This window comes from Fundulus heteroclitus, chromosome 17 (genome assembly GCF_011125445.2).
Source record: "Fundulus heteroclitus isolate FHET01 chromosome 17, MU-UCD_Fhet_4.1, whole genome shotgun sequence".
Taxonomy (NCBI): domain Eukaryota; kingdom Metazoa; phylum Chordata; class Actinopteri; order Cyprinodontiformes; family Fundulidae; genus Fundulus; species Fundulus heteroclitus.
This window is the reverse complement of record NC_046377.1, coordinates 4575057-4588892: the sequence shown is the minus strand read 5'-3', so window position 1 is coordinate 4588892 and position 13836 is coordinate 4575057. Positions and strand designations below refer to the sequence as shown.

The window sequence follows — 13836 nt, the reverse complement described above, 5'->3', positions numbered from 1 at the left end:
CGAAGTACGGATACATCATCAACACGGTAGTTTATAGCTTTAAAAAACAAACAGCAAAGCCAGTAAAGACATCCACAGCTTGTTGGTGAGTTTAATCTACGACTGGTTTGGGGGGTTTTTAACAGTGGGGGGCAGTAGACGTGCTTTGATAACGAGCATTTGTTGCACGACCAGATGTTAACTGGTTTTCCTGGGAGGCGAAGGCCGGCATCAATTAATCAAGTCCCATCCATCATCATCATCATCACAATCATCATCATCCAGCTTTACCGCCTTATTGAAAGAAGGAAAAATAAATCTGGCTGAGGAAATATTTGTAAACAGGCAAAATGTGGTGGGGAGCAGGAGAGAAAAAAAAGCAAATGTAAAATCGGAGCCAGCCTCATACGTTTCACAAACAAAAACCAATCCGCGGCCAGGTTTGGGAATTTACATTTCTCACACAAAAAAAAAAAATAAAAAAACTGGAAGCCAAACGAAAACGTATTTGGTTTTCCACCGAATTACGGGGACATTTGGAGACTGATCTGCAGCGATGGAGCCGTATTTCTGTGTAATTAAGCTTTCAGAGGGAGAGAAGGAAGAAACGAGCGAAAAGAGAGCATGTCTGGTCTGTGTTTACTCTGCAGTCAGCCAACCTCCTTCTCACATTTAGCATGGCCTGACCTCTGACCCCTTAGATCCTGACATACCAGCTCCATTACACACAAACACACACACACACACACACACACACAGAGGCCTCCGCACAAGGCCTAAATCATTCAACAGGATGTAGTTATAGGGAGGCACGCTGAGGCCCAATCAGCACGAGTGTGTGAGTTCTTGTCTGGTCATATGTCCCCCCGTGTTTGCCTACACGCCTTTTGTCCAGTCTGTGTTTATGCGTGTGCACGTGCGGAGCTGCACAATCCCTCATTGTTCCCCAGCTGCTACCTTTAACAGTGCCGCATTCCTGTGCCAGTCAAACCAGATGAGGAAGAGAAGAGGGAGAAGAAAGATGGTGGAAGAAAGAGAAAAAAAAAAAAATACGAGCGGGGGATTAAAAATAGGAGACGTAGAGGGGAGCGAGGGACGGAGCAGCGGCGGCCGGCCCGCCCTTTGCCCCGGCTCGGGAAGGTGGGAGTCGTCCATTTGTCCACTCTGCTGGTAGCCGACGCTGCCGCCTCCACCTCCGCTGCCCACCGGCAAACCCTTTGCCGCCTCCTCCTCCTCCTCCCCGACTCCCCCACCCACCCACCGCACTCCATCCATCCGCCAACAATGAACAATAAAGGCAACTGTCGGGAGCACTGGCCGCTGGAAAAATAAACACGCCGCTGTCCTAACTCACAGACCCACCTTTGTAGAGCCAGAGCAGGAGTGTGTGTTCAGGAGAGTGTGGGGGTGCGCTTTCTTCTGTGTGTGTGTGTGTGTGTGTGTGTGTGTGTGTGTGTGTGTGTGTGTGTGTGTGTGTGTGTGTGTGTGTGTGTGTGTGGAGCCAAAGCTGACCGAGACAAGAAAGAGCCTTGTGTTAAAAACGTTAGGCTGTTCAAACGTGGGGTGAAGGGACGCGGAGGAAAAGGGCAGAAAGAAGGCTGAGGTGGGGGAGGTGTGGGGAGTGGTGGGGGGGGGGGGGTCGCAAAGGTGAAACGATGGATCAAAGGAGGCTTTTTTGTAGGGGTTAACCACCCTTCTAACACAGACACGAAACACACACACACATTCTATAAAGTAGTAAAAGCGAAGGCTTTGGTGTTGTTCTGGCAGAAGAAATGAAAACCTCGCAGTTCTTCGCACTCCTGGGCATCATCTGTCAGTAAACACGACTGTTTGAAAGGTATGAGACCAGATTTGAGGAGCCGCATCTCTTGCTTCTCGTTCCCTCGTCCTCTGACTTTGGTCACCCTGTAAATCAGCCTGCATCGCCTCGTTTCCTGCGCTGCTCCCAGGGCAGGCAGGCAGGCGGGATCGATAACTGCTTTCCTCCACGGGTTAACATGCATTCTTCCCTATAGGCAGATCGCTCCAGCCCGCCATGATCGGAACCCGGGGGCGAACTTTCTCCCGTTCTCCTTCCTCGCACTCACGCGCCCGGCCTCACAGCCTGGCTCACGTACGGCGTAATTAACCAATTCCTAACAATGTAGTACTTGTCACCGCGCTCCTGCCGCTAATTAATGACCCCGGCTGCGTTGGTAACTCCTCGCGGGCGAGACGGGAGGGAGCGAGAAGGAAGAGGAGCAGGCGGTGCGTGGAGAAGACAGGAGGGAGGGAAAAACGGGAGCAAAGACACGGAGGACAGGATGGAACGAAGAAGTAGAGGTCAGGCCTTTCCTGGAAAGTGCCGCTTTCCGATATTCTTCGACGTCTGACCTCGCGAGTCGGATTTTGACCGATTCCAGTTTTTATTCTAAGGACAGGATACGTTTTTTTTTTTTTTATAGAAGTAGTGGTGTTAAATCCAACGGGAAAAGACAGAATGACAAGATTATCCCTTGTCATACAACAAAGCTAATGTTTTTAACCTTTTCCTAGCTTTATTCAACTCAAAAAAAGTGCATCAACATACTTGGTCTTCACTCACGTGTTCATCCACTGAAACTGGAGGGATTTTTTAGTTTTGATGCTTTTAATGAATGGAAAAGGCGTTTGACCTGAAGAACACTGTTCTTCATGCCCAATATTGTAACTAGTTACGTATACTGTTCAGCTCGTTGCTAATTTAACAAAATTTTATTTATGTTGCAACCAATAACTTAATGCCTGCCAAAAGTGTAATGACAATTTTGAGCCAATACCATCATTGCATTTTGCCCGTGGTATAATAAAACTGCGCTGCTTGCTGGTTATGGTATAGGTTTAGCATATGACTGTGATTCAAGATACTTTAGCAGCTTTTGTGCCATTTGCTGATTAAAGATGGAAATAATGGATGGCATCATCACCGTATTATGCATTTATTTAAGGATTCATATTGCACGGTGCTCCCTCTCCAAGACCCAGCGTAACGATTATTAGTTGTATGAAATCTTTATGGTTTATTAGCTAAGATACGCAGATATATAATATCATGTATGGACGAATGATTTAATGGTTTACAGTAAAGGGCATTTCATAGCATAACAAGGAGAACGGTGGTCATGTGATCTACATGTTATTATATTTTACATTAATGTAGCTTTACTCCTTTCACTTTGTAGGACATAAGCTTTTTGTTTTTAAAATGTTGAATATCAGGAAGAATTTCACTTAATCTGTACAGAAACCAAAGAATCAGCTCAGTAAAAATGATCGTCTGATTATAAGAGTGATGTGCTGCGTTTACTCACAGGTATCAGCCCCACCTTTAACCCTGGACATGTTGTGGATGAGGCGGCCGCTCTGCTGTGTGAGTTTTTAACCTGGCCAGCCTAAACGCCAGCACACATTCGGTTTCTAGCCGTGGAGCTGATATTCCCAATGCACCGGCAGACGTCTTAATAGTGGGACGGTTAGGTAAATCAAAGCCGAGGCAGACGTCTTTTTCCACCCTTCGCCATCTACTGAGACGCATTTGATGTTAATGAGACCCCGCTATGAAAACATTTATTCAATCTCTAGACTTCCATAACAGCGAGTGTATATGCTGCGCTGTGTGAACGGCATGGGGCCTTTTACCATCGCCTCAGGAGCAGGAGGCGGGCGGCTCACAAGCACTTTGTTCCCCGCGAAAAGCTCTTCAATGGAATTTGATGGGGAAGGGGGGGCGGGGGGGGGACACAGTACCAACATTTTCATTTGTCCGCGCACACATTGTTATGTAAGCACAAAGATGCACTCATGGCCTCAACAAGATATGAACTTAAACAGAGGCATGCATATATGGCTCCCCGGCTGCTGGGGTGCAGCGCGCCAAGCGGGATGCCCCTGCACAGAAATGTCAGCGCGACAGGGAGCTGGAAAAGGGGTTTTTGATCAATGGAGCTCCCCTCTCGATGGCCGCGCCGCTCGGCGAGGCTCTTTGATTACGTACTGCTTTGCTTCCTAATGAAGCTCAATTACTGAAGGAGAGCGACAGCTTTGCCCCCGAGTTACAGGGAAATCGGAGCTGCTCTCCTCTCTCTAGCCTTTTCTCCTTTTCTCGCTCTGAATTTCTGCTTTCACAGTCAAAGCCGCATGCATACCAGGCCCGCCCTGCATCGGTCTTGGATGTTAAGTAGAGGTGAAATTTACAAAAAAGATGGAGAAGCAGGGATGTAGGTAACTTTATGACGTGCAGCTGAGAGAGCAGACAGCCTGGCTTCTTTATATTTAATCATTTTTGAAACTTTAACCTGGAGGGCTCCTTTCCTCTGAATGGGCGACATTCAGGAGGCTGTTTCTCTTTTATTAACACACCAAACAAAGCAATGTATATAGATACTTGATTGATGAGCCAAGGAACCATAAGTGAAAGTTAATTCCTTCTAAAAACTCAACTGCAGGTCTGGTGTAATCAATTCAACAAGGGACCCACAAGATGGTAGGGAAGTAAAAGTCACTAGTTTAATGGTCACCATGGTAAATAAATATAATAAACAACATATCTCCCAGGCCTATTATTCCTAACTTTACAATGAAGGCTTTCTCAAGATTTCTGCCGTCACTGCTTTCAGAAGGAAACGCCTCAAGCGTCCAACCCGCTAAGCACAAAGTAAGTTTCCCTTTAGACGGATGTTTGACGCCTTTAGAGCAGTCTGGTCAGTTTGTTTATCCTATAAGCAGCTTGTCGGGTTTATTGGCCTATCGACATCGTATCCGAGGTTTTGCCTCCACTTGCTTTCTGCAAGTTTCAGTGAATTGAATCAGAGATTTTTTTTTAAGCATTTCCCAAAAACCTGATTATTTAAATCTAAGATAAAAAGTACGAGTATTTACTTGACGTGCCTTTTAAAGTACTTGAAATGGAACTTTCTCAACTCAAATTGATGCTTTTACATCCAGGGCTTTCCAACTTTGACATCTACACGCCGGCTTCAAATCAGGTATAGGCGGCAGACTTCAGATGACTGCTGTAACCGGTCTTTTCAAGCAAAGCCTCATTACATATACACTGTGTCAGAACGTCAGAGCTGGTGGTGAATTTCGTTTTAAATCTCTTACCCTACGAGAAGGCCATTTTAGCAGCACATCTTTTTTTTTTACGTTTGGGGATAAAGTCCTTCCAACAAGACTTATTACTGCATGCATGGTGGGATTTGTAGTTTTGACACAACACAACGATACCCCATTTCTCAGCCAGAACAACAGACTGTCAAACTAACAGATCCTCCAGCACATGACTCAAAATATCAATAAAACAATAGAAGCAGTGAATTAAAAAATGCACAAATTATAATTTAAGAACCTCTCATCAAGGTCTGGCTGTAGACCTTTTAAGGTCTAAAATTAGGATGATTAAGCTGAAGTCAAACGTGTCAACACAGCAGAAGAATCGAGATGCATCTTCCTCCAAATCTTGAAAAGAAGAGCTTGGCGCGTATACATCTTAAATGACATTTTGAAGCTGATTAGACTTACTGTTGGGCTTATTGTGTTCAGGCTACAGAATATCTGCTCATGAAATAAATGCCACTTCTAAAATTTGTTCAGCACTGCTTGTGAAACACTAAAAAACAATCTTAATAGTTCTGTAACTGGTCACTTATTGTACAGCAGTCTTTTGACACTTTGTAACAGTTGCCAAAGGGAAAACATCTTTTTTTTGCACAGATCTCTCTTGTAGTTGGCCTAGGTTCAGTTCCCTAGAGTTACCAACTAAAGTTACTACATTATTCTATAGGTTTGTTTTTATAAATATGAAATCTATTTCATTTCTACATGTAATTTCACAGACACAGAATCTCACTCTTAGGATAGAAAAAGTAGTTTAGAAGACAGTCTGTGTGTAGGTGAGTCAATATGTGACTAAGATGATAAAAAAAACACTACTACTGCTGCTACTACAACTACTAATATTAATGTTAATATTAATGTTATAAAGGAGCAATTTTGGAAACTATGTAAAAAAAGGTGTTTTGACTTTTTAACTGGACCTAATTTGTGTTAAACAAAGCTGAGATCATCCTGAAAATAGAAATGATTTGCCCAATCATGCAACATAAAGCAAGTCCAAAACTAGACTTTTTAATCAATTACTTGTTTACTTTTCAGTGGTCATTACTGTTATATAGGATTTCCGTACTGCTGTGGCTATTTCCCTTTGCCGTACCTTTAATTTCTCCGATGTGCCCTGAGCCCATGGCCAAAAGTTTATCCTTCCAGTCCTTTGACAACAGCCTCTCAATGCTGGGGGGCTCTGTTTAGGGGAGGAGGGGGGATCGGGGTTGGAGGGGGGTTTGCAGAGGAGAGGGAGGGAGAGAGAGAGGGATTCAGTTGGCTGGCCAACATGACAATAAAGCTCATTTAAAGTCCATTTGCTGTAATAAAGGCAGCGGCGGCTCAGCCTAATGGCCGCATCAGCAGGAGAGAGAGAGAGAGAGAGAGAGGCGGAAGGAGAGAAGCTGATAATCGAAAAGAGAGCAAATCTGAAAAACAAAAACAAGCAAGCAAAAGGGAACGGGCGAGAGAGGCAACGCAAGGGGAAGAGAGAGACGAGTGGAGGACAGAGAGAGAGACAGAGAGAGGCGCTTTTCCCCTCTCACCTGCTGCTAGAGAATCATTAGCCCTGTGGGCCCTGAGACAAAGAGGGCCTTAATGCACCCACCACAATGGACACATTATCAGCTAGCGCTTTGTTTTCAACACACACTTCACACAGTCTCTTACTCACACACACACACTGCACAAGCACACACACTTTCAGAATCCCTAATTATGATTCTAACTGTGGTCACATTTGTGCACAGATGTACACACTCGCACACAGCGGGAGGAGTGGAAATGTCACACAGGAGAGCATATGCGTGGAGAGACTGGGTCCTGCATGTGTGGACACACAGCCCCGCACACACGAATCAAAAAGTTACACCCTGGTGGAGATCACATTTTAGCGCAACGTATGTTACTGCTTAGCAATGTACAGAGAAATAAACTATTACAAACATTTGGACACACGCATAAAAACCCCTGTAACGTTATCTTAAGTGTTTAAATTATCCGTGTTTTTTTACTTTTAAAGCTCCACCTCCAGCAGCTTAAGCAGAAACACCCTATTTACCCACTGACACATATGTATTCATCATCTAATTGGAGTTCCTTAACCTGAAAGCTTTGTTGTACTTCAAGCTATCAGTCGCTGCAACTGTTTACACATCTGAAATTCACAGTAAACACATTGTTATTTTTGTGAATCAGTGATGGATTCAGCCGCACATGTTATACCCTACAAACAGCAGCAAACTCTCATCAGAGTTATGCACTGCACACAGTTTTGACCAAAACTGCATGTACACCAACCTCCTAAAAGGATTGATTCATTCTTTACTTGTTCGTTTATGGCAAAAAAAAGTCAAAATATAACTGGTGTGATACATAATGATGCAGTGGCAGTTTTTCTCGTGGCCAATATGGCTCACTGCCAGGTTAGCACCGTCTCAGGATGCCACAAATAGAAGTGAAACACCACAACTGATGAATGGGGCTAATTTTTTTTTTCAAGGAAACAATTGTGTTGGATCAACCTAGTTTAATATCAATACGACTGATGGAACAGACTGAATACTATACTATGGAGGAGATTGCTGAAAATGAGGCTTGTCTTTGTTGTATTTGTGAACACACACACACACATACACAAAACTGCAGTGGGGGGTTAGAGGGGGCACAGACGGAGGGGCTGGCCCAGGATGCCATTTAACCAAGAACCACCACTGTGAGATGAGCACATTCTGAGGAAAACAAAAACAAAAAGCCGTGTATCATCTGACGGATAGCTTTTCGTCACACGCACCATGCTAAACAAGACTGTTCATAATACTACCAATCAAAAACGGTTGTCCTATCGGCGCTTCTTTTAAGCTCTTTATTTTTCTCCGGGCGCAGTGGAGGTAGTGTCAAGAGACCAGGATGGCAGAAAATGGGAGATTTTCAGGATTGAGTAATTCCTTCGATCACACCCACAAATGAACGCGCGAGGGACTGAAGATGTACAAACTTGGCAAAGAAACACACACACACACACACGCACGCACACACACACTGTACCTCCGCTGTGGTGTGCCCTCCAGCTTCCCCAGAGGCTTCAGTGTGGTCCTTTCCCTTTGGCTTCGAGACAAGTGCATTCACGCCCTGCTGATTACTGCGGCCGCACTTTTCCCCAAACACTCACACACACGGTCAAGGATCAATACTGGAGTTCAGACCGAGCCCCCTCTGACTTTTCCCGCTCGTCTCGCCTTCGTCCTTGTCCTGACCTGTCCTGTCCTCGTGTTTGCGTCGCTGACAGAGATTCGGTCGCTGACGCGGCCTCCCCCCCCCCTGCGCTTTTTGTCTGAAGCCGCCGTTCTCCCTCAGGGGTTCGGCTGGCAGGGCGATGAAGGTATGGAGGAGGAGGAGGAGAACGACGGGGATAGATGGAGAACGCTCGGCTAAAACAGGGAGCGGTGAGAGAATATACGTGTGGAAAGAGCAGAGGGAGCGAACTCCTGCAGCTCTCCCCATGACAGCTGTCTTAGCATCACCCCAACAGGTGCTATTAGCCCCTGCACTCCTTCTTTCTCTCCGCCGCTGACTCCGTCCCCGCCACCATCCCTCTTTCCCTCAACAATGACAGAGGCTTTTAAGCCAAAGAGCTTTGACAAGTGAGAGGGAACAACAAATGGCCGCGTCGCCTGTTCTCTCTCCGTCTCGCTCGCTCTCCGTCTCCATCTCCTAGTTATTATTTTTATTTATTAACAGGGCTGCAGCCATTGTCCCCAGTGACAGGCTGGGGCCACTTTAACTATTAATAAAAGCCAAGAGGCTCTTTCATTGTGTGGCGGATGGCGAAAAAAGGGGACGAAATGGGCAGGAGGAGCGGGGAGGGAGACCAGGGGGGAAAGAGCCGGCGTGCTGAATCTTTTAGCGAGAGGCTGAATGATGCGGCGAACCTCCGCCGTCGCCCAAAAGCTACACCAAAGACACAAACATCCCAACTTCTGAACGAGATTGGACCTGTCACCTTATAAAATGTCACTCTGACTCCCGTCTATTAGCTTCTCATCACTGCCGTTTTGGCGCATTAGAATGCTTTCAACCTCCAGGTGCACTTTCACAGCTGATTCCAGACTCCCCCGACTCGACACAATAACATCATGTCTGCCGCACGTCTCTTCCAGAACGCCGCCTTCTCACCTCTGCCACATTTAAAGATTTGCCACTTTATCTTCCATTTCAGCAGATAGAAAAAAGAAAAAAAAAAACCACCTCATTTACTTTGTCCTGCATTAGAGTTGGGGAAAGTCGCCCTGTGAGCGGTGCGAGCATAAAACAGGGATCATGATCATGTTCCTCTTGTTTTCAACTTTTTTCCTGTTCTGTAGGTGACGACTAAGTTTAGGCACACTGCAAAAAGGGAACTAAAAGTTAGTAAAATTTTCTTGAAATTAGTGTATTTTTCCTTGATTTGGGCATGTAAATAAGATTATTTGCCAATGGAATGAGTATTTTGATGCCTAAAATAAGATAATTAGATACCCGGCACTTGAAATAAGATGATGGAGATCAATTGTTCCTATTTTAAGTGCAAAAATGTTATTCCATTGGCAAATAGTCTTATTTACCTGCTCAAATCAAGGAAAATACATTAATTTCAGGAAAATTTTACTTACTTTTAGTTCCCTTTTTGCAGTGCAAGCACTTATTTTCTTGTCATCTGATCAGCTATTCAACAAAATAATGTCTGCATTTGAATAGGATGTTTTCCTATCTTTCCTATTTTGACTAAATTGTCATATTTATGCCACGGGGGGAAACAGGAAATCGTGGATCGCTACGCCGTAAGAGAAAAAAAACTTTTGCTTTTAGTAAATAACTGTGAGAGATGCCTGGAAACTTGTCACTGGTGATTTATGATTAAAAATAAAACGCCAGTTACTGACCTGGGTTTATTTTGCAGCGCTAAATAGATGCGTGAAATGAAATGAAATAAACAGCTTTGTAAAGGACATCGACTAATTTGTCCATGTTTTTGCGTGTGCATATATATATATATATATATATATATATATATATATATATATATATATATATATATATATATATATATATGAAATAAGGACGGCACAACTCTTTCCATGGAACTCCCCAACTACTCCCTGATCCTCTGACGCGTGGCATGCCGCCTGTCGGTGTGTGTGGGAGATGGGTGTATGTTGGCGGTGAGGTAAGTGTGCAGACTTTGGTGCCCACACAGGGGCGTGAGCTGCATATTTTAGAGGGTGGGGTGTTTTAAGCCGAGGGTGGGGGTAAGATACCCAATCCGTTACAAAACTAATGTCCATGTTCAAGCTAACTTATTAAACTTATGTAAAAAGACACCCTCGCTGTTTATTTTCTCTAGGTTGCTGCAAGTATGTCTAAAAGATCCTCTGTATATTCTGTGTCAGCTTCTTCCAGCTGCTTATTAAAGTTTTATGCTGTTTACCCTGAATAAAATATTAGAAGCCCAGATGTCTTCCACAGAATTTTCCACAAATTCCTATTTGCCACTTTTCCAAATCGTCATAGCTTAGGCAACTTTGAAACAGCTTTTTTTTCCTTGCTTTGACTCTGCAGTACATCTGACTTAGCCTCCTGCTGTTTTCTGCATTTCAACAAAAAGTCAGCGACGGGTGACGTCCTGATTGGGATCCCGCTCGGCTGAGGAGCATTCTGGGAAAAGCACAGAGGGGGGAAAAAAAACAAAAAAAAAAACGCTGACAATAACTCTGGAGTCGTCGGCTATTATTTTGGCTCATTGGCTCAAACGGAGTCAAGCTGCTGCCCTGCGACCGAGCCAAAACAACCCCGTCCACCTGCCGAGAGAGGGAAACTGCGCACATGTGTGTGCGACGGCGAGCTCCCCCATCCGGCCTTTCGGATCCGTGGTGGTTCTTTTGGTGTGGACGCTGCTGGAGAGGAGAGGCCACGCAACCTCTGTCCATCTCACAAACAATATCGTCCCTCTGCTTTCTTTCACCCAATTTCTATCCTCCTCCTCCCCCCCAGACGTTTTGCCCTGAGTCACCACAAGATGCCAGCTCTATTTTTCCTATTATCTCATATTTGTGAAGACTGGAGACTTTTAGAAGGGAAAAAGGGAGGGAACAGAGGAGGAAAAGGAGGTGGAGTGGGGGAAAGCAAGACAGACAGAGAGCTCGGGTGCGCAACAAAGGGACCTCTGTGCCAGCGCCAGGCCAAGGAGAGGGTGGAGGGTGAAGGAGGAGAAAGAAGCGGGGAGGAGGAGGAGGGTCCACAGGAAAAAGGGCCCCGGCTTGAGATCCCTGAAAACAGTCCCCACATTGACTTGGGCTTTGGCAGCGGTGGAGGGAGGCTCCAGCTACTCCACCTTCCTTCATCATTCTCCTCCTCCACAAACACAGAGCGGGTCAGCCTTAAATGAGCAGCTATACAAGCAGCGGTGGAGTTAGTCCAACGCCGCTCCCCCCTGACAGTAAAGTCCCCCAGCAGCCAGGAGCGAGCTACAGCAGATATGTGGCCAAATCTGGGATAAAAAAAAAACACACGCTCACTTATAGACATCAAAGAAGAAAAAAAAAAAACATCTATATAATTCAAACAAAACTCAGAGCACAAGATCTAAAATCGTCTTTGAAACAAATGCACCTAAAAAAATAAATCTTAAGTTTTGACACCACTTTATTTTAATAATCTGGGTTATACACTCAAAAAAAAGAAATTTTGAGGACAACAAGCGCTGTGCCAGGAAACGCACCTGCATGTGGACTAATATTTGCTACGTTGTACAGATTCCCTGTCTCAGAATTTCAGCCAAGGCAGCTAAATTAATTCTCCTGACGGATTGCCCGCACTGTAGAAAAAAGTTGCTTCGCTTCCTCAATAAAAAAAAAGGGGGGGGGGGGGGGGAACAACGGTGTTCCTGCTGTTTGAACAATACAAAAGCCGCTTAAGACTTACAGATAAAAAAATATGCAGCTTTGAGAAGACCAAATGTATAATAAAAGATTTTCTTTCAGATCATCAGATGCTCCTCGTTTATTTACAGCCTCTTGGTGCTGCTCGGTCAGCCTCTTCCTCCCTCACGGCGGCGGCGGCGCCAACGCGCTCCATTACGAAAAGATGATGTTGATATTTTGATCATCAATTCATGTCTGGTTGAGCGCGGGGTCCATGTGTCTGGACACGTTTCCCATCGATTCCTTCTAAAGACCGTCCAATTGTTCCAAGGTGGCACAGGCCCTGCCAAGATGAGGAGCAGTGCTTGGTAAGAGAAAATAAAAAATTATAAGAGTCATTTCGGTGGTTTGAGGAGAACTAGATAGAGAGATGTATCAAAAAGCTTTTTTTGTCCAAGCCCACCCTTGCACCACCACCTCCGCAAGGTTAGCAGCTAAAAGTACCAATTACTGCCTTGTTGTTGGGGAGAACGGCGCTTGGCAACAGTTGCTTCGGTGGAAAGATTAAAATCCCTCTCCTTACTCTCTAACCCCCTCTTCTTGGTGCTCCTTGAAGCGGAGGATTGCAGCAAGAAAGAGGCGGAACATGTGTGCGTGTGACTCAGTCCCCCGGTCGGTCTCGCCGTCCGCTGTGAATTCTTCATTCAGAAGCGGCTCCAGCTTCAGTTATTAATAAAACAGCCGGACCGCTGGGGCAGACGACACACACGCGCGCGGGCTGAAAGAAGTTGGCTCAAGCTCACACGGCATGACATGACAGCAACTTCTGAGATTTGTTCACCTTTTTTTTTTTTGGGGGGGGGGGAGCGACAGGGGACATATGGTCCTCCCTGGAAGTACGTCTCCAAACACATTTAGGGGCGGCACACCTGTTAGCGGAAAACTGCAAAGCGTTCACACATAAAATCGCTTGCCAAAAACACCTGAAATGTGTCTGGGAAGGTTTTATTTCGGTTAATTTGAAAAAAAAGAAAAAAAAAATGAAAACGAAAACGACCCCCACCCTCCGTTTGCGTCCCAATCATGCTAATACGAGGCGACTGTGGTGTAAAAACATGAAAAAAAAAAAAAATAAATTCAGCTATCACAAACAACAGATGCAGCAGGATATTTTTTTTCCAGCCTAATATTAGGGATTGTACGGATGTATAGCAACACGCTTCCATGAAACCCGACGCTCTAAGAATAGGCCGCAACACATAAAGCGAAAATTTACAAGGGTGTCAGTCAACAATTTAATAAATTGAAAATCCATTTATGTGAATGCAGAGTTCTGCCCTTCACTCCGCTGCCTTTTCCCTAACAGATGGTGTTGTGGGTGCTTATGTCCAATTTGATTTGAACCAAACCCTCAGCCAATTTTTACACTGGCATGAAATCTCGGCGAGCCAGATCCACGCACTGGCAGTCAGAAATAGCAGCGGAGAGGGCGCGACATTGTGAAAGAACGATGAAGGGCAAAATCTGGAGCGACATTTGAGAAAGTCGCAGGAAAAACTTTTGCCGTTGTTTCGCTCCGGTTGTTTGTTTTCTCTCTCTCTCTCTCTCCCTCCCTCCTTTTGCATGCTTTCGTTTTTGTGTGCCGGGCTGGTGAAATTAGCGATGCTATCTTAATGCTTTTTTTTTTTTTTTTTTTTTTTTTTTTAAACAGGAGACAGAAATGTTCCTTTCACACACACACACACACACACACACACACACACACCATTTTCCCAATTGCCTCCATGACCTCCATTATCATTAAATGGTGTTTGATAGCATCTAGACATTTGAATCCGCT

The 13836-nt window shown here is 45.0% G+C and overlaps 1 protein-coding gene across 8 annotated transcripts in view; it reads right to left on the bottom strand.

Moving 5' to 3' along the window:
• Positions 1-13836, bottom strand: part of sox5 (SRY-box transcription factor 5) — a 100582-nt gene that overhangs the window by 46179 nt on the left and 40567 nt on the right. For 7 of the 8 annotated variants that reach the window (XM_012877103.3, XM_012877105.3, XM_012877106.3 and 4 more), the window contains exon 4: positions 6212-6298. The exons of the other annotated variant lie outside the window; for it this stretch is intronic. In XM_012877103.3, coding sequence (XP_012732557.2) covers positions 6212-6298 — 87 coding nt within the window. The remainder of the gene's footprint in view (positions 1-6211; positions 6299-13836) is intronic. 8 annotated transcript variants of the gene reach the window in all.